Below are 22,031 nucleotides of genomic sequence, written 5' to 3' on the forward strand. Positions count from 1 at the left end.
ACCCAAGAGGCCACGAGGAAAGCAGCAGGCAAAACTCTGGCAATTTCATTATGAATCATGTCAGAGACAAAGAAACATTCAAAACAGTCCTCAGTACGGTCGGTTGCGCTGATCATTTCTGTAGTCGTTTCTAGGAATGAAAAATAGAGACACTAAATTCTAATTTTCTACCAAGATAATTCTTCAGCATACTATTAGTGATTGGCATTGCCTAGACAATTTTTGTAGTGATGACAACATACCTATTTCTATACTAATAGAAGATACTTAATGAATGTCTAATTTATCAGCTTTGAGTCAGAAAGTTCCTAAAAGCTCTGTTATCACTCTCTTTAACTGTTTTCCACCAAGAATAAAGACTCCAAACCATTTTAATATTTCAAATCAAAGACTGTGCTGGTTCCAGTCTCCAAACAGAAGTGGCATAGTGGAATAAGCAAACATGTTCATGTGTAAATTCTGGAAAAGAATTTTATTACATTACCTTGGAAAAGTTACTATATGTCTCTGACTATAAAATGGGGGGGTACATCTATCTCAGGAAATTAACAAAAGGCTATAACTGAAGTAATAAGACACTTCACAGTATTTAACAGGTGATAATTAGGCTATTAGTAATTACTAAGAGCCAACATTTGTAGGTACTTTCTAATGGACCAGCAGCTGTTATAATCTAATACACTACACAAAGGAGCATTATTAGCTCACTGTAGAGATGAGACTACTGATGCTCCAAACGGTCCAATAACTTGCCTAAGGTCACACAGATAGTAAGTGCTGGAAACAGAACTCAAGAGGATCTGTCTCCCAACACCATGCTCTTCTCCAAATACTATTCTTACTCTCACTACCCTATACTGTCTTTGGCATATAAATCCTTAGTACAATAACTGACATTATTTTACATCATTGGCTCTTTGATTTTTTTTCTGACTCCACACCATTTATATGCACAACACTCCCCCACTATCAGTGGTTTTCATCTGGAACAGGTACCAGAATCTGTGAAGAAATAATTGTGGGGTACTCCACATGACTGGAAAAGAACCTATGAAAGATGTGCTTTTCCCCTCACTTAGACTAAGAACCCTTGATTGATAAACAGTTTAAGTTATCTCTCAATCTCAATTATCTTTAGCAATGAGAAAAAATAACATACATTTATGTGCACACACAAATATAAAAGTTTATGAGTAAGAATTTTGAAAACCAATTTTAGAAATTGCTGAAGCAGGAACTAAATGGATCTTCTCCATTCTGAGAGAGCTACCAATGTAAAAATTTCCAAAAGTTAGATAAATAAAAAAAATGCGACAAAATGGGCTCAAATCCTAAAATCTAGGAGCAATGAAGTAAAAGTTTCACAAGTACATTCTAAAACTCACCTTCCTCCCATTTTGCCTCCATAGCCACCTCGGTCTCCTCCATAGCCACCTCGGTCTCCTCCATATCCCCCTCCTCGGTCTCCTCCATAGCCCCCACCACTCCTGTCTCCTCCGTAGCCTCCACTTCGGTCTCCACCATAGCCTCCACCACCACCACCACGTTCTCCTCCATAGCCCCCCCGACTTCGGTCTCCTCCGTAGCCACCTCGGTCTCCTCCGTAGCCACCTCGGTCTCCTCCGTAGCCACCTCGGTCTCCACCGTAGCCTCCTCGGTCTCCACCGTAGCCTCCTCCTCGATCTCCACCGTAGCCACCTCCTCGGTCTCCACCGTAGCCACCTCCTCTGTCCCCACCATAACCACCCCCACTTCTGTCTCCACCATAGCCACCCCCACTTCTATCTCCACCATATCCACTGCCACCACTTCTGTCTCCACCATAGCCACCCCCACTTCTGTCTCCACCATAGCCGCCTCGGTCTCCACCTCTGCCCCCACGACCTCTGTAGCCTCTCTCTCCACCGTAGCCTCTCCCCCGGAAATCTGTAAGGCAAAAATGTGTACCAATGAGGGCAGAAGAATAATGCAGAGCTTCCCTAGATGATAGCCAGAAGACAAGCACCAGGTAGGAGCTATTAAAGGGCTGATGCAAAGGACAAACAAACATACCTCCTCCTGAGGGACGAGAATCCTCTGGTCTGGGCTCATTGCACTGATTACAAGAATTCCTTCGAGCAAAGTTCATATTTCCACATGACCTGAGAAATGAAGAAAATAAAATGCTCCTAGATAGTTTCCGATAGACTCAGAACTGTTTCTTGCATCCTCCAACCCCAAACTCAATCACTAATCCCACCAAAGTAAATGAAATACTTACGGATTAGGACAAACCCAATCTCCATTTTTGGGGTCACCACCTCTTCCCTGAAAGCCTCCACGGCCTCTATATCCACCTCGGCCTGGGGAAAATAGGTAGATACAGGAGAAAAGTCAGTAGCAGACATTAACAACACAGAGGAAAAGCACCAGAAAAAATAAGTAAGTGTCCATTATTTCCTGAGCAGTTACCCTCAAAAATCAACCCTTACAGTAGGGTTTTATAAATCTCTGATTTGAGGCCTTAATTAGAAATGCAGAAAATATAACAGACCCCAGGCACAAATCATAGTATAAATAATGCACACATACAAAAAAAACCTCAATGTCCACTTCCTATGATATTGTACTTGGTTAGAGAATCTCAGTGATAAACACTAAGTGAGAAAATGCCAAATTAAAGGAAATGGACCAAATAAAGAAGCCATGTCAGGGAGCATAAAAACTCAGATAAATTACCTATGTAGATGTCATTTAAACAATTGTTTATGATTTCCAGGTGAAAAACAAATTTCTATGCAACTTTGCACAGGAATTTCTACAACCTTCTCCACTACTTTCTTAGCTATTATGATACTTTATTTACCTAATACCCTATTCAGTATCCAACCTTATTTTAAGATAAAAGGAAAAAGACCTAGGGAGAGAAAGGAATAGCAGCAAGTTCATGCAAGCAGGGACAGAACATGGACTCAAATTCAAACCCTGTATATACTATCCAGACCTATGAGCATCAAATATCTTACCTCGCCGCCCACCTCCACTTCCACCTCCTCTCATAAATTCAGGTCTTCTGGTGGCAAAAGACACTTTAATGATGTTGCCATGGAATTCCTTTCCTATGAAAAAAGAATGGTTTTGAAGAAACACTAATCCACACCTCCACCTCTGAACAAAAACGTAAAACTATAGGCTAGGGTTGTGGCTCAGTGGTAGAGTGCTTGCCTAGCACATGTGAGACACTGGGTTCAATCCTCAGCACCACATGAAAATTAAATAAATAAAATAAAAGTATTATGTCCATCTACAACTAAAAACAATTTTAAAAATAAGTAAATAAAAAATAAAACTATTTTAGGAATTTTTAATTTCAGAGGAATAACTGACATGCCCTCACAGAAATTTTAAACATGGTAGAGTTCCAAAAAGTCAAAGTAACTGCTAAGGCATGACAAAATCTAATGAACAGAGCTGATGTGAGACAGTCACTTCTTGTTATTTTTACACGAAGAACCAACCATAGAACAGTATGTGAACTATGCCACAATTTGTTTCATGAAGGGAGTGAATACACGTGCACATGAACCCACATATTCACATATATGCACTGCCCACTGTGTTTACCCTTTTTTGGCAGGGAGGTAGGAATCAGATCATGGGAGAGGAAGCTGCCAAAGTCAAGAAACTAATTTTTCACCAAATGCATTTAGTACAGTTTGAAATTGTCTTCCACCATTTGCACATGTATACGTGCAATTACTTATATACATACATATATATATATATACATATTCTGATGCTCTGGTGTCTTAGGGATAAGAATTATCTTTTTACTTTACATTAAACAAGAGAACCAGAAAAGTACTCAATGTTTCATAAAATGGTTATAAATCTAGAGGCTGTGGTTTCCTGACCAAAGCTGTAGTTTTTATAGCTGGCAACTTCCCATGAAGTCAGGTGTTATGACAAGTACTTTGACATAAGCAGCAAATCATATATCAGTCTTCTAAAAGCCATAAGATGACTTGGTTTAGCTGGGCACAGTGGTGCACACCTGTAATCCCAGCGGCTTGGGAGGGTGAGGCAGGAGGATCATGAATTCAAAGCCAGCCTCAGCAATTTAGCAAGGCCCAAAGCAACTCAGCAAGATCCTGTCTCTAAATAAAATACAAAAAAGGGATAGGGATGAGGCTCAGTGGTTAAGTGCCCATGGGCTCAAAGACTTGGTTTAAAAAAATAAAATAGAGACAGACAGGAAGAAGTAAAGAAATACAACTGGGTTCTGGAAGATACAAGTACAGAAATCTCATAAGTAGAAAGGGCATCAAGTACCTGTCAATCTAGTATGCTTAAGTACTTTGGAGACAGTGAAGTCAACCTGTTTAAGTTTGAATCCTGATGTTGTCATTAACTCTGTGACCTTAGAAATTACTCAATTTCTCTGTGCCTTAATTTCATCATCTGTGAAATGGGAGTAGGGTGTATGTCTCATTAGGTTACTATAAAGATTAAACTGAGTTAATGCATATAAAGCTCTTAGAATTGTGTCTAGCTCTGGGAGTCTACGTAAGTAGTAGAGCACTTGCCTATCATGAGCAAGGCCTGGGATTCAATCCTCAGGACCAAAAAAAAAAAAGTGCCCATCTTATAAATATGCAGTAAATGTTAGTTTTTATTAAGATAGGGTACTGTTGAGAGCCACAGCCGAAGGGGCCCCAGTAAACTTCCAGCTGCCAGCTGATGACTGGCTCACAGTAGCCCCAGCAAACTTCTAGCTGCCAACTGATTGGCTCCTCTGCGGTGATGCTCACTGGGCTGTTTCCCCGCCCTTTCAGATCACGGAGCTGCTCATTGGGGGACTTTTTTTGGCTCCGCCCACGCGGCCCAGCCAGTTGGCCTCAAGAACAGGAGTGGGAGAGGTTGAGAGGCTTGTGGGAAGCCAGTGGTGGCAGTTGGGCTCTGAGGGTTTTTCCTAAGGAGCTGTGTGGTGTGGTGTGTGTGTTCTAAAAATAAAGTTCGTTTCTTTTGACAAGTGGCTCCTGAATTGTGCCCAGCCAGACTGCGGCATTTGGTGGCCCGTACGGGGAACGAACCCGCGACCTTGGCGTTATCAGCATATTTGGCAGATGGACGTCACACACTTGCCAGAATTTAGAAAATTAAAATATTTGCATGTTACACTTGATACTTCTTATGGATTTTTGATGGGCTCCCTTCATGCCGGAGAAAAAACTAAAGATGTTATAGCCCATTCCTACAAAATTTTGCCACTGTGGGCGTTCCAAAACAGCTAAAAACAGATAATGCCCCTGGTTATACTTCTACCTCTTTTAAACATTTTTGCTCATCATTTGGAATTACTCATATAACAGGAATCCCATACAATCCACAGGGACAAGGCGCATAGTTGAAAGAGCTCATCAAACTATTAAAATGTACTTATTAAAGCAAAAAGAAGGAATTGGGAAGGGGTATGTATTCCTCAAAGATAAACTTAAAATAACCCTTTTAACTCTAAACTTTTAAAATTTGGATTCATCAGGGCTTAGTGCTGCGGAAAGGCATATGTGTCCAAAAAATGTACATAAGCCCAAGGTACTTTGGAAGGATATTCTAACAGGACAATGGAAAGGTCCTGACCCAGTAATTGTCTGGAGTCGGGGGTCTGTTTTTGTGTTTCCACAGGGAGAACAGCAGCCGATTTGGATTCCAGAGAGATTAACTAAGGTCCTGACCCAGTGATTGTCTGGAGTTGGGGTCTGTTTATGTGTTTCCACAGGGAGAACAGCAGCCAATTTGGATTCCAGAAAGATTAACTAAAGTGATTTCTACAGACCAAAAAGAAGATGATTTGGCTCAAAACCATAACAGCTGATATCCAAAACTCCTTACATCTGCGACAGAACCAGGATGCTTTTTTCAATATCTGTTTTATTATTACCCTTTCGCACATCATGAAGTTCTATTTTTTTTTAAATATTTATTTATTTATTTATTTTTAGTTCTCGGCAGACACAACATCTTTGTTGGTATGTGGTGCTGAGGATCGAACCTGGGCCGCACGCATGCCAGGCGAGCGCGCTACCGCTTGAGCCACATCCCCAGCCCCTCTATTTTGTTTTTTGAGCTCACACAGACCTAGGTTAATGTTTTGCTGATCAGTTCTATTTTCTGACTATAGAGTTTTTAAACATTGCAATGGAGATTTCACCTGTAAAAAGCTATAAGGCCTTTACTATTATGTTATGTGATGTACGTATTATATTATGTGTGCACACTTGTGTTTTATGTTGTATGTTTGTATGTACATATGTTCATATATCATATATAATGAGCGCTCATGAAAAAATGGATCCAAATATTATTTTTTAATTCACGTGATTTAAATGGTTTAATTTAAATTGGGTAAACAGCTGTTGAGGATTGTTTTAATATGTGAACAAAAAAGGAGGTTAACAGATCTATTTGTTTACTTTCACCTTTCCTTTTCATTATATTTAATAATTCTGTTCAAAATAATGTAAACTGTTCAGAAAATTGTTTTCTTTTAGTGCCTTCTGGAATGTTACATAATTTTTTTCTTTAGCCATTATTGCCAGAATTCCTATCTTCATCCCAGTGCCGGTGAAGACAAAGATAAAACCAATCTACAGCTTCTGCAATAGCCATCACTGAACTGCTTGCAGAAATTGCCTGGACTATGTATCACTTGTATGCATTGTGAACTCACTTGTATGCATTGTGAACTATCTGTTGGTGCAGCGACTTGTGGTAGTGTTGGGTTATTTTTGCTGATGGTGTCATCAGTGATACAATTTTTTCAAAAGGAGCCGTCAGTTGGCTTGGTGTATCTTCCTCCCTTCTGCTTGACATGGTCGTTCAGCTAAAATTTGGGGGCCAACAGAGGTGGGGCAAAGAACCTCACCCCCCACCCCACCCCTGCTGGTACAAAGACCTATCCACAGGTGTGGCTGTATGTTGGACCGGTAGTCAATGATGGGTAAGATCCAATTGCAATGGTACCAACCTAAGACGGGAGGCTAATGCCTTGAGGTCAGCTCATCAGATGATGGGTAAGGACCATATGTACTATTGGACAACCTAAGGCAGGCTGGGTCCCTAAGCCACATGCTTGTTGTTTAAACAGAGAGGGGGAGATGTTCAGAGCCACAGGTGAAGGGGCCCCAGCAAACTTCCAGCTGCCAGCTGATGATTGGCTCACAGCGGCCCCAGCAAACTTCTAGCTGCCAACTGATTGGCTCCTCTCATTGGGCTGTTTCCCCGCCCTTTCAGACCATGGAGCTGCACATTGGGGGACTTTTTGGCTCCGCCCACACGACCCAGCCAATCAGCTTCAAGAACAGGAGGAGTGGGGGAGGTTGAGAGGCTTGTGGGAAGCCAGTGGTGGCAGTTGGGCTCTGAGGGTTTTTCCTGAGGAGCTGTGTGGTGTGGTGTGATGTATGTGTTCTAAAAATAAAGTTCGTTTCTTTTGACAAGTGGCTACTGAATTGTGCCCAGCCAGACTGCGGCAGGGTACAGAAAAAGTATAAAACAAAATCATGTGGAATATCATGATAAACTTCTTTTTTATGTTAAAAGACTGGAAAGAAAATTCATATTATCAGTACTATCTCTGTATGGAGATTATGGATATTTTACTCATCTTCTCTGGTTTTCTTCTCTTCAGTGAGGGAAAAGTCTTATTATTTCTTCAAAGTATGTATTAATTTCATATTTGAAGAGAACCAACCTGAATTTTAAAAGACTACAGCATCAACCAGGCCAACTCTCTATACTTATAGGATTAGGATTAGGCTTCATGTGTAAGGCATGATAGTAGAAATAAAAACTACAGACAGAGATAAAGCTCATCTCAATCCTAAAGTTATATACACACTCTGGCTTCTTCCAGTATTGGGGATTGAACCCAGAGTTACTTTACCACTGAGGTACATCCCCATTTATTTTCACTTTTTATTTTGAGACAGGGTCTCACTAAGTTGCAAAAGCTGGCCTTGGACTTCCCATCTTCCTTATCTCAGCCTCCTAAGTTACTGGGTTTATGTGAGTGCACCACCATATCGGGCAGCCCTATTTACTTTGAGGCAGTCTCACTAAGGTGCCCAGGCTGGCCTTGAACTCAAGATCCTCCTATCTCAACCTTCCCAGTGGCTGGGATCACAGGCATGTACCAATTTAACATGGCTGGCCTAAATGCTTAATATCTCTAAAAAGAAGGAATATAACCACTTTCTCCCAGTACATATTTGGACTTTCAGACTAAAAAACATACACATAACTATATGAATGAGGCATACCATCAAACCAGTCAATAGCTGCCTTAGCTGAAGGAGGATCATCAAAGGACACTGTTGCCTCCCCTTTTGGTTTTCCTGTGTCTTTGTCTGTGTAAAGATTTATCATTGGCTTTCCAGTTTTCTTGTTTGTCTGAGGGAAAAATAAGCTGGTGTCAGCATTTCAAGAATAATTGATCAAGTACTGTTTACATATTCAAAGATTTAATTTTTAAAATGAATCCCCATACATCCATACTACAAAGTACTATACATCTAATATAAAAATGAAGTTACATTTGGACAAGAAAACTATCCAAGTTACATTAAGTGAAAACCAAGTAATAATAATGTTATAAAGGCTGGGGATGTCACTTAGTAGTAAAGCGCTTGCTTACTGAGACCCTGGGCTCAACCCCCAATACCATACATACACACAATCTCTCTCTCTCTCTCACACACACATACACACACACACAGTTACAGTATACTGTTTATCTATGTATAATTTACTTAAACCCACAAAAATTAAATGTAGATAATGCTTCATTGCAAACAATACACCTTGTAATATATTTATAAGTCAGGAAGAATGTTTACCAAACAAATCAATAGGCTACCACCAAGGAATATAATGGGATTTGGCTGGAATGGGAGTAGAAGACAAGAAGTTTTACTTTGTCAAAACTGTGTGAACCTCTTAAATATTTCATGTGTAAATAATTTCTTAAAATATTGTTAACTCCCCAAGGACAAAGGAGTAATTCCAGACACCGAAACAAGCAAGGACAACTACAATTTGATTTCAAACAAATGCAAACTAATTTCAAGCAAGTGCTAATATTTATTTAACACTGTTCTAAAGGCTTTCTAGTTAAAGAGACAAAACTTGCATGAAAGAATAGACAAGACACTTAATTAAATAAACAATAAATAATTACAAAGTAACATATTATATATTGGGATAATATGCAGTACAGACATTAAATACCAAAGAGTTGTTAATAACAACTTGAAGGGCTGAGGTTATGGCTCAGTGGTAAAGTGTTTGCCTAGCACATGTGAGGTACTGGGTTCAAACCTCAGCACCACATAAAAATGAAATAAAGATACTATGTCCACCTACAACTAAAAAATAAATATTTTTAAAACCTCTTCATTCTTAAAAAAAAATAACAACTTGAGTTTGCATATACTGGCATTTCAGAATCTATAAAAATGTTTTCACTGGGCTGGGGCTGTAGCTCAGTGGCAGAGTACTTGCCTCCCATGTGTGAGGCACTGGGTTCAATCCTTAGAACCACATAAAAATAAATAAAGACATTCTGTTCACCTACATCTACCAAAAAAAAAAAAAAAAGTCTTCACAATCCCCTGTGCTTCTCACTGAGAAGTTAGGCAGAAACTATTTTTAGAGTTCTAGGATTAAAGCTAAAGCACAAGTGCTTGGTGTGGTGACGCATGCCTGTAAGCCCAGTGGTTCAGGAGGCTGAGGCAAGAGGATCACAAATTCAAAGCCAGCCTCAGCAAAAGCAAGGTGGTAAGCAACTTAGTGAGACCTTGTCACTAAATAAAATACAAAATAGGGCTGGGGATGTGCCTCAGTGGCCAAGTGCCCCCTGAGTTCAATCCCTGGTACCCTCTGCCCCAAAAAAGCCCAACAGCCAGAGCACAGATAGGCTATATAAAGATAGACACAAGTAAGGAATAAAATCTTCATAACTTTATCAAAGGCCTTTAGACATGAGTGAGCATGTCCAATAGAAGATTTTAAGAGATAAACCTTATTGAAGTATACAGGCTTACTATATAATTTATATATATTAACCAAGATATAATAGTAAGTATGACATTTTCAACATAAGCCATACTTTTTACTCACCTTGATGATACCTATTTGCTTAAAGAACTCTCCCACTTGATCAGTAGACACACCCTCCCCAAGTCCTTGCACAAAGATTGTGTTGTTATCTGAATTATCAGATTCTGAATCTAGGGGGAAAAGATTATCATTAATTTTACATATTCCTTGGTGTTATTACATCCTGTTCAGTAATCAAGAACAATAATTTATTGTTTGATGTTCAACTGTTTCTATGACCAAAATGAAAGGAACAATGTAAGAATCTTACATAAACATGCAACAATTATATGGTAGATCAATTCTTATATCCAAACTTCAAGTAAAGTCCATCATGACAACACTCTATGAGATACTTATAGACCAATTAAGGGAGATCCTAAAAAATCTCACTCCTTAGATTCAGATATAGGACTAAAGCTCATGAAGAGATAAAGAGTTATTTTGAAATTAACATTCCTTTCTCTGAAATACTTTAATTCTTTATGACAAATCAATTCTTTTAAGGCTCACTAATACAAAATTCCCCCAAATCTGATATTTTGGACTTCCAAGACAAGCAGAATTGCTGGTTTCCCCTTCACTGCAATAAGCCTTGTATACATCAGAGGGTAGAGGCACCTTGTACACACACCTTACCTTACACGCACACTTTTGGATTAGTACAACAAAGTAAGAAAGATGTACAAAAATTCAGTCCATCAAGGGATAATTCAGAAATTGCCATCCATATAGAATACTTTGGCATCTTAATAAAAACAAAAGTTCTGATTTCAATATATATTAAAAATTTTTGGATTAAGTAGATTTTTAACCTCTAAATCATAACTTTCAAAAGGTTCCATGAGTAAAATCTGTTGTCTTGAAATGCATTTAAAAATAAAAAGCCATTTAAAATTAGTGACCTCTCCTTATAATATGACAATTCTCTCATGTATGACCTCAGGTTTCTTAGGCCCAGTAAGAAATCCAACATAGGATTTTTTAAAACAGTTTTTCTATCTTTAATTTCCCAACAATACCAATCCTTTATGAACTCTAATTTGCAATAATTACATAATTAATGCTTATAGCAATAAAAATTCAAATATTTCCTCAAAGAAAAAAAGTAGAGCATAGGAAAGTACAAACATAGCAATTTCCCAGGAAACTTTTCCATCAATCCCCTGAATTTTTCTTTCTAACCTTTAAAAATAAAGCTTCCCAGTTCTGGCAACACTATCAAATTAAATCTTCTTTCTGTACTAATCCCTCCAAATATACACTTTTCCCTTCAAAAAGTGGAAAACTAACATTTTCTTAACTGCAAAATCACAAACTACCATAAATCTTACCAGCATCTGGTCTCGGTCCATAATCCCTGTGACCTAAGGGAAAAGAAAAGAAAAGCTATTTAAGGCAACTCATTTGAAATAATAAAAAACAAAACATTAATAATAACCAAGTCATGAAAAGTCAATACTTTCAAAATCCTTCAAAGTCAACCATCACAGATTTACAAAGTAACTAAATAAATTAGTTCTACTAAAAGTTTAAATCAAGATGAATGTCAACATTTCCTTAAACACCTGCCACTTTGGCATTATGCTAGTTTCACTTGTTAAGCTTTGATTATGAAGGCTGATTGAAAAACCCTAATAATTTAAGAACACCATGTCAGCTACCTTTACTTAACAAACAAACAAAAAAAAAAATTGTCAAAATCCAGTGAAGTTCTCATTCATTGGTCACCACAGACTCTCTCATGCAAATACACTGCATAGAAACCCATTGGACTTACTGAAATCAGCTTTGACTTTTTAATATTTACTTTGATATATATATATGTGTATACATATATAATTTTTTTAAAAAAGCACACAACACACACCAGCCTCAACAGAGTAAGAAAGGGCTTAGACTGCGTCTGCGGGACATTGGTGGCTTTTAGATTTATATAGCATTTCCACTGAAACATTTTGGGATACTCAGCACTTACCACCAAAATTTTTGAAGCCACCGCGGTCACCACCACTGCAGAGGAAAAATTGAAGAAATGATTTCTTCCTTAAGTCTCTAATGTGCTGAGCCCTGGGCTCAATCTACACTTAACTGTCACAAGTAGAGAGCCTAGGAAAACAGTAGCACTGCTAACTTTCCAGTAAATTCCATTACAGACTTCAAAATGTTTCTTCCATCTAAGTGTTTTTTCCCAAGGATGTATTTCCGCAAGCTGACTTTTCAAGTTATACAACATATCTTATATACCCATATTTTTAAATCTTCCCAACCCCAAGCCAAAAGGTCACTATTCAAACCATAGCTTAAAGCTGGAAGGAGCGGGTGTACTTTCCAAAGGTCTATTTTCTAAATGAGGAAGAATAAGTAAATAATAATTAAAAAAAAAAAAAATGAACATGAAGCAAGGTTAAGATTCTGGTAGAAGAGAGGTAAAAACTTGAGTACTAGATTCTGCTGTGATATCAAATTGTGGGTTTTATGAGATGAATAAAAAAAAGTGATATACAAATACACACAAAAGTAAAACTGAATGAAAATTGTCTTAAAAATTTAAATCATTCAGAAATCTGGTAAAATAAGGACTTAAAAAAGCATAACTTAAAATTACCCTCCTAATCCATATCCACTATAAGATACTATATCTCTTCATGTCCCAGCTATTGAGGTTCATGCTGACAAATGTTCTGTACCAAATCCATATCAAAACACTTCGGACAGAATGCATCATAGCCAAAAATTACAGCTGCCCATAGGACAACTTTATTTGGCAAATTTCCACTGCCAGATAAATCAGTGGTTCTTGTGCATGTAGCTTTATGTAAGAGATCTAAAACACTCTTCTCTAATCAAGAAACTCTTAAAAGCTTGCTTCTCTTGACTAAATGACATAATCCTTGAGATTCCTGTGCTGATACAGAAACAATACGCAAAGCATTCAAATGGTGATCTGATTTACTACTAGTAATAATCTTATTCTACTACAGCTCAAGAAGCTAAACCAATATACTAATGTCTCACTGCTTAAAAAGCCTCTGCTTCAATGATTACCCTTACCTCTAGGTGGCTTTTCTGAACCATCCAGAGAAAAACCATTCTAAATAAGAACAATTTATCCCTTTATAACAAAGATTTCCCTTTGCAAAAGAAAAAAAAAAAAACTATGCATTTTAAGTTGCTTTTGATTTTTGATTCCCAGGAAGGCTTTTTAACCAAGAGAATAAGGCTATTTCAAGGCTATGTACATAATATTAAACTCAGGCCATTCATATACACCGTTCTGTACTGAGTCTCTGAAAACCACTGTTCAGTATGGTACCCAAGCCTTTTCTATACTTTTTTCTTTTCTTTTTAACAAGAATTGAATCCAGAACACTTAACCACTGAAACATCCCCAGCCCATTTTAAGGTTTTATTTTTGAGACAAGGTATCGCTAAATTGCTGAGGATGGTCTCAAACTTGCAATCCTCCTGCCTCAGCCTCCGAGTCACCGGGATTACAGGTGTTCACCACCATGCCCAGCTCCTTCTCTACATTCCTAAATGCCCCACATACATATATATCACTCTGTGTGTGTGTATGTGTGTGTGTGTGTATCATTGCTAACTCTTTAAGAAATGAAAACATTAAAAAAAAAAAGAAAGAACAAATGTAGGAAACCAAAAGAGTTTTTGAGATTAATGTTAAATATTAAGCCCACATTCTTCTTTCTGTCAGGAGGTTCAAGTCCTCAGGATAATGGAGATTTTCAAAATGAAAAACTAGAAATCATATGTTTACAACCAAGTGCTAGAAAAGGGACCTCTTAATTACTCTGCTGACATTTAAACAGTACCAACTTTAAACAGCCACAATGAAAGAGAAATATGCAATTTCATATTTAAATACCCTAGTTCCTATCATTTCCACTCTGACCAACAATATAAATTTGAACAATCTTAAAAAAGGACACGCTTGAGCAGTTAAGAAAGGAAAACAAAATTAACCACATCTGAGTAAGTTTCTAATTCCCTATTCCTCCATATGATACTATTTTGTAGTCCTTACAGAGCATTTCCTTTGAAAATATAACAGCCTAAGATTTCAAAACAAAGACTATGAAAATGGTAATATCATAGCACATGGAAAAAGAACAAATCTTCAAACCAAGAGACCAACTTAAGTTGCCAAGGCTAGCCTTGAACTTGGCATCCTCCTGCCTCAGCCTCCTACATCTCTAGAATTATAGGCATATATATGCCCATTGTGCCAGCCAGAATCTGCATTTTAATAAGATCCCCAAGTAACTTAATAAATTCTATATTAATTAGTTCTATTACATAATATATATTCCCTCATAAGGAAATTTATTATATTAAGTAAAGTAAAAAAACCTCAAGTGGTAGTCACTATTAAATACTAACAGAAAAGGCTGTCTCTTCCTCTGGAAATAGTCCGAATTTCCCCTTGAATGCATAGTCCTTGCTTTACCCTACAGGGATCTCTCTTTCCTAAATATGTCTATGCCTCTGGGGGAAAAAGAAAACAAGGTATGTCTGTGGTTAAGAATCTTTCTTTCAAACCTATAGTCAAATTACAAGTCCTTTTTCCACATACTACTAAGGCCTCACAGCAAAGACATGAAAATACTTCAGCAATGAGTCAAGATGTTGCCACAACAAATTTAGTTTCAATCCAAAAAAAGCAGAAAATGTGTACACATAAAGAATTCTTGAAGTACATTTTAAGGTGAAGTAGTAAAGATATTTAACAGAGACATAAGCAAACTCGATTCTATTGCCTGAGTACCCCCTGAATAAGAAAACTAGCTGCAATATCTTCGACTCATCTGGAAAAGGTTCTCCCAATTTCAAAACCAAAATGAGCACCTTACCCTAGGTAGACTCAGAGTTCTTTCACTGTCATAGCATTACATAGTAAGAAAAGGCCATCAGATTCAATTTCATGTGCTTGTCAAGGAAGAAAAGGTTCTTTGACAATATCTAATCCAAACCTTCAATTAAAAAAACAAAAAACAAAACAAAAAAACACCTTACATTTATCTATTCAAGACTAAAACTGCCCAAAAGTAAAAGGACAAGGGACAATGCAGGAAATCTTTATTCCTAGAAAATTCAAAACCCAGAGAGAAAAGGCTTAGCTAAAAATTTTTTTAAATTAAAAAATCTACGTTGTGCTTTAGTTTACATACTAGTAAATCCAGAATACCGTTTTTTACATTGTAAGGAAATGACCAACATTAATTCCAAACGTAAATGAGTCATTTAAACATGACTCTCAAAAGTAGCTGTATTTATGTTTTATTTCCTACAATGCAATTTATGCATGGGAAAAAAGGGCTTTCCAGATTCAGTATTCATCAACATTTTAGGAAGTCAAGAAGCTATCATTCTATAACTGCACAGTCCAAAACATTATCCAATCCAATATCCAGAATATTATCCTGCAACTGTTGAACACCTGATATGTAGCTATTCTAAATTGAGATGTTTTCTAAACATACAAAATATAAAATGGAATTTGAAGTTCTAGGATGAAAAAAAGAATTTATACAATCTCATTAAGAATTTTTACACTTATTACATGAAATATTTCAAGTGTACCGGAGTAAGTAAAATCTATTATTAAAAGAATTTAACCTACTTCCAATGGGTTTTTCTTTCTTTCTTTCTTTTTAATTACTTTTTTTTTTTTTTTGCAGTGCTGTGGATTGAACCCAGAATCTAATACATGCTAGGCAAGCATTCTAATAGAGTTATACCTCTAGGCTTCTGTTTTCTTTTTTAATATGGCTTTTAGAAAAATTTAAACTACATATATAGCTTACATTTGTGGCCCACATGTGTATTGGCCAGCACTATTCTACACTGTCACTACAACATATACACATTTTAGAATATCATTCTTCTAAGTAGAAGATACTTAAAATTTGGAAAATTTGGGGCTTGACTTATGAAAACCTGAAATAGTTACTTAACTTGATGACATACTAATAGTGAAAAACATTATTTAAGAACTTCTTGCAATTTGCAAAGGAATAATCATAATGTTAAAATTTTAAAAACATAGGGAGAATTTATAGCCTTAGATTTTAGCCCACTAAGATGTCAATGCTTAATTATAGATGACAATAAAAAATTCAACTATTTTTGCTTTTTCAAAGATAAAGTTTAGGTTTTCTAGAATCCCTTAAATCTTCTCACATCTCTCTTCCATGTTTGGAAAGCTGATGACTTTCAGTCTGAGTTCTTTCTCTAGCCAAGTAATCATAGAATTTAAGTCTAAAAGTATCCCACCTTTTATCACATATTCAACCCTCATCCATACACTATTCCCCTACTTCTTTAAATATAAATACAACCAATGCCAGTTAGTCTTAAAACGATAGTAATTTTCAATACACTATTAAGAAAGATGAAACACAAATGGGAGTGTTGATGAAGACTAATGAAAAATGTCTGGGTATTTTTTGTATTTAAATGCAAACCCAAGAATAAGAAAGTCTTCAATTCAAAATGCTTTCCCCCAATAAATAAGCTAAAAAGCACATCTTAAACAAGATATGAATTTCTAATTTTAGTATTCTAAATGAAGTCGTATTGGAACACAACCCTGTTGATGCACTTATACATTATTTATGGCTGCTTTGATGCTCCAAGGGCAGAGCTCAGGAGCTGCAATAAAAACCATGCGGTGTACAAATTCTAAAACATTTACTATCTAGCCTTTCACATAATCTGCCAACCCAAAAGAGTTTAATCATCATCCATAACGATTTCTAAATAAGGCTTTTTTGAACATTTCATTTATTGGGGTTGGGGGACAAGACTACAGACCCCTTCCTCTCCCAATCTTTACTCCCAAACCAGATCAGCATCATTTTGACCAAATATATATAATGGAATTCTGCACAAGATTTTGTATGAAGGGGTTTCTATGGGTAAACAAAAGGTTTGAAAATAAAATACTTGGTCCATGAACTGGTATCTGGGTCACAAATTATACTGAAATGTATTGCCAAGGAGGTTACATTAATTAAAAATGTGACCCCTAGGTTGGTTCAGGTACTCCTTCATTCCTATCAGGAGACTCATTAAAGGTCCTTTCAACACTGTGTTTATGAGTACTTGCTCACAGATGAAAACATATTTATAAATATGTTTAGATATTAAACACTTCTACCTGTTCCTTACCCTCTTCCTTCTAAAGAGTGGAATTCCACCATCACAGTCACACTGTCATAGTTTAACAGATAATCTATTAGGTTACAATTATAACTTCTTTTTCTTTTCTAATTTTTTTTTTTTTAGTTGTTGATAGATCTTTATTTATTTATTTGTGGTGCCAAGACCCAAACCCATTGCCTCACACATGCCAGGCAAGTGCGCTACTGCTGAGCCACAGCCCCAGCCCACAATTATAATTTCTTTATGAAGAAAATTAACCTATGATGTACTGTGAAATGTACAGCACTCCAAGGTAGTCAATTATCCAAAATACATCACCCTGGAAAATCAAATCTATCTGACGATTGTCTTGTTTTAGGTAGGACGGAGGCTATCGGGTAGAAAGTTAACACTATGCCACTTAACGTTGTTCATTTATGCTGATGACAGACTGCTCTCTTTGCTAATGAAGAGGTATACAATGTATTTGTTTTACCTTGTAAACTGACTACCAATCAAAAGACTTAATGTGAACTCTCACAAAATTTTTCAAATGTGTTTAGAACTTGTTTTTTTCTATAATATCAAAGCCCTGTATTCTAAAAATAGAGAAATACAAGTCAATGAAACAAATTCCTGGCTCACTTGAAGAAATAGCAGTCTGAATGTACTGGTTTTGTTTCTCAGGTTACCTCAGGGAACTGAAAGCCCCTTTAGAGCAAGAGAGTCAGTACTAATACACTACTAAGTAACGGGCACTGACAATTTCAATTTCCAATGAACATAAATGATCTTTAAGCCTGTATATTTTATAAACAAATTTGCAACCCTATTTTAAGTCTCACCTGAGAAAAGAGGTGAACTACTTTTTCATTTGTTTTTAGGGTTGAAGTGCTAACCTTACAGATATATTTAAAAGTAATTTTGAAACCAGCTTTCTTAACATGTTACAAGTAAACTCCAGAACCTGACGATACTAGTAATGGGGAAAAGAAAAGCAAAATTAAGAAGTCATTCCTTTTCCACAGCTTAGTATAAATAAAAAACAAAATGGTATGTGATATTTCACTAATTATTTCAATATTTATTTAAGAAGGGGACAACATAATTACACTAAATCTCTTTTCCTACTTGCCAATCCCACCTTTCTACACTGCCTTGTATTTTCCCTGTTCAAGGGAATTCAAGATTAAGGAATAGTCTCTCTGACATCTAAACTAGAATTAACTTACCTTTTATTTTTTAGATATTAAATACTTCAATTCCCAGAGTCATCTTTTAAAGAAGTCTATATTCTAGATCTGGCAGAAAAAAACTAGGCCAGTGGTTTAACCACAACCTCAATAAATGACTTTCTCTACTGGTGTTTTAAACATACACCAGATAAAAAAGTTGCCAACATAGCCTATTCTAAAGTAATTTATGAGAGATCTTAAGACCAAAAACAAATTATTTTCTACCCTCTTCTCTATAACATAATCCCTTGAAATCTTTAAATTAGATACCAGAGTTAAACCAACAAACACCAAAAAAGAGAGAGAGAATGAAATATAGGCATCTGTATCTAAATACTTACCTTGATCCTGTCATAGGACCTCTTCCATCCTTGTCATATCCCCCACGCCCTCTACCTCCTCCCTGTGACCCGCCATATCCTCTATTATCTTCTCCATACCTACTCACATCACGACGGTCATCTACAAGAGAGAAAATATAACACATGTAAAATTAATAACTACTGTCATTCCTGATAAAATTTTCATGTAACAATCTTAAACAGTTTTTCAAAACACACATTATTAATGTTCTTTGGAAAAGATACATGTACACAGAACTGAAATGCAAATCATCATATAACCATCTGAAATTAAACGTGTTTGGGAATTGTACCTGGTTCAAATTCCATTCTGCTAGAAAATCAGATAGCAAAATGTTAATGTGGAATGGCTTGAGTTAAAATACCACCTTAGGTACAGAATTCTAATAACTTAGATAAACAGCACACTCCTAATCTTGGAAATTACTACTTTTTAACTCAAAAATATTTAAATGTACATCAAGCATAAACAAGACTCTCAATTATTCAACAGGGTTGGGAGGTACAGCACCTGCTTACCATGTACAAGACCCTGAATTCAATTCTCAACAGTGGAGGGAAAATCATCAAATGTTCATTGAGCATTTACTATGGATAAAGCCATGACTAGGCCCATAAGGTACAGAAATTAATTAAGATGGACATTTGCCCTTTAGTCATTCATTTTCATGATGTGGAAAGAACCCTAAATATCAGTGGTATATAAAGAAAGCTATGGAACAAGAGCAAATAATGACTAGTCCTTCTTACATGAGGTTAGAGAAGATTAATATAGAATAATTTCTCCAAATCAAGTATAACACCTTCGCCAAAAGAACTGTCAGCAGCAACACTGTCAATGATCAGAGTTCACCGAGATAAGAAAGAAAACTTATATAATCAACCATCAAAAAGTCACATGAGGGCTGGGGATGTGGCTCAAGCAGTAGCGCGCTCGCCTGCATGCGTGCGGCCTGGGTTCAATCCTCAGCACCACATACAAACAAAGATGTTGTGTCCGCCGAAAACTAAAAAATAAATATTAATCTCTCTCTCTCTCTAAAAAAATTCTGCACAGATCCTTTAATCTAATCTCAAATATACAAATAATTCTTAGGGAAAAAGAAAAGAAGGTCAATATATCTTACCTTGTGTGTGGTGGCTATAGTTTTCCCTTTGGGAATGATATGACTGCTGGTTTTGATTATAGGAATCATGTTGCTGATCGTAATTTGACTGCTCGTTATATGAGCCTTGCTGTTGATCATAACCTGACTGCTGGTCATATGAATCTTGTTGACCATAGTCTGACTGGTCATACGAAGGCGCTCTTCCACCTTGGCTAAACAGAAATCAATGATTTGAGAAATTTTATAGAAGAATTATACTTACTGCTGCAAGTTGACTGAGACTGACATAAAAGGTCTAGTCAGCTAGAACTCATCTATATCTACTACAATTTTCTCATGGATATTATTTGACTCTTTTAACTACAAAGGCACCTTATCACAAACAGAATGCCCTTCAAAAAAGACAATTTTACTATCACTGAAGAGGTACCACCAAAAACAAAACAAACAAAAAACAGTTGCCACATTACAGGAAAAACCACGTGTACCTTTGAAAACTGTAGTAAAATAAAATAACTATGGTTTTTATTTCTCTTTAAATTTAAAAAAGGATGCTACAAAGTATGGTAATATGTCTGACTCTTTTAACAAACATGTCACAGGTGATGAGTTCTTTTATAATAATGACACTGAAAGACAATATCATCTTAATAAAACAGTAAAACAACATTCATATTTTAAGTCTGATGAGTTACAGGAACTTGCTTTGTGATGTCATATTTTTGTCTGAAAAGACTACCACTGGGGCTGGGGTTGTGGCTTAGCGTAGAGCACTTGCCCTGCATGTGTGAGGCACTGGGTTCGATCCTCAGCACCACATAAAAATAAATAAATTTAAAAAGAAAAAAAACTACCAGTTTCATATTTTTGGCAATTCAAAAGGAAAACTCAGGCTGGTGAATGTGGCTCAGACGGTAGCACGCTTGCCTGGCATGCATGCGGCCTGGGTTTGATCCAGCACCACATACAAACGAGGATGTTGTGTCTGCCGAAAACACTGAAATTGTCTCTCCCTCTCTCTCTCTCTCTCCTTAAATAAAAACTAATTCTTTAAAAAAAAAAAAAAGGAAAACTCAAGCTGAGTGCAGTAGAAAGTACCTGCAGTCCTAGCTATTCGAGAAGCTGAATCAGGATTGCTTGAGCCTAGGAGTTTAAGGGTCAACACAATGGGACCCTACATCAAAAAGGAAAAATCCTAAGGACAGTCTGAACAATATGACTATTAATTACCTGCTCTCACCATGGGAATGTTAAAAGCCAACACTTAATTGGATTTGAACTTTGGTAGAAACAAACAAAAAAAAAGAACAAAAAAGGTCTCATACAGTCACATGTTATTCTGCATCAGAAGATCAGAATAATCTAATAAAGGCAGTTATATTCCTCAACTCCCTACCCAAAGCACAACTAAACTGTGATCCAAGTCCTAGCCCTTTACTTTAAAATGGTTGTCAAACCAAACCTAACATTTCTCTTCAATCTGCATTTATGTCATACTTTTAAACCTTTGCCCTTCATAAAAGATTCTCTTTAATACTTATTCCCTAAATTTGCACTTTTTTTCTTTTGAAAGTACTCTCATATCTCATATCTGTAAGACTGACAATTTGACATACAATTCTTTCCCTAAAGCTTTAACTGAATTTCACTTAGAATAACTTCTTTCACTGAAGACAAAAAAAAAAAAAATACAAAAAAAAAACCTGGCTGGAGACCTCAGTTTCTGCCTCATTTTTTAGCTATGTAACTTAACAAGCTGAATCATCTTAAAACTTTTCTGTGCCTCCACAAAATGAGAATAACTACTAACACCATCCCAGAGTGGTATCTGAGGATCAATCACATTAGGGAATGAAAAACCATTACAGAAAACATAACAATCAATAAAAGTTGCTATTAATAAAAATAAGCACAAGCCCTTCAAAACTAAAATTTTGAAAACTTTATAAAACCTACAATTCATTGGCTAATTTCACCTATGTATGTTAACAAAACAAATTCTAGATTATCTGATACAGTTATAAAGT

The 22,031-nt window shown here is 36.5% G+C and overlaps 1 protein-coding gene across 1 annotated transcript in view; it reads right to left on the bottom strand.

Moving 5' to 3' along the window:
* Taf15 (TATA-box binding protein associated factor 15) overlaps positions 1 to 22,031 on the bottom strand; it is a 33,008-nt gene continuing 10,977 nt past the window's right edge. Inside the window, exons 6-16 of the mRNA XM_076871864.1 lie at positions 20,023 to 20,216; positions 18,875 to 18,995; positions 12,113 to 12,147; positions 11,469 to 11,501; positions 10,156 to 10,265; positions 8,298 to 8,427; positions 3,006 to 3,098; positions 2,261 to 2,342; positions 2,053 to 2,141; positions 1,386 to 1,926; positions 1 to 130 (exon numbers count right to left, since the gene is read on the bottom strand). Coding sequence (XP_076727979.1) covers positions 91 to 130; positions 1,386 to 1,926; positions 2,053 to 2,141; positions 2,261 to 2,342; positions 3,006 to 3,098; positions 8,298 to 8,427; positions 10,156 to 10,265; positions 11,469 to 11,501; positions 12,113 to 12,147; positions 18,875 to 18,995; positions 20,023 to 20,216 — 1,468 coding nt within the window. The 3' untranslated portion in view covers positions 1 to 90. The remainder of the gene's footprint in view (positions 131 to 1,385; positions 1,927 to 2,052; positions 2,142 to 2,260; positions 2,343 to 3,005; positions 3,099 to 8,297; positions 8,428 to 10,155; positions 10,266 to 11,468; positions 11,502 to 12,112; positions 12,148 to 18,874; positions 18,996 to 20,022; positions 20,217 to 22,031) is intronic.

Source organism: Callospermophilus lateralis, chromosome 11 (assembly GCF_048772815.1).
Source record: "Callospermophilus lateralis isolate mCalLat2 chromosome 11, mCalLat2.hap1, whole genome shotgun sequence".
NCBI classification, from domain to species: Eukaryota; Metazoa; Chordata; class Mammalia; order Rodentia; family Sciuridae; genus Callospermophilus; species Callospermophilus lateralis.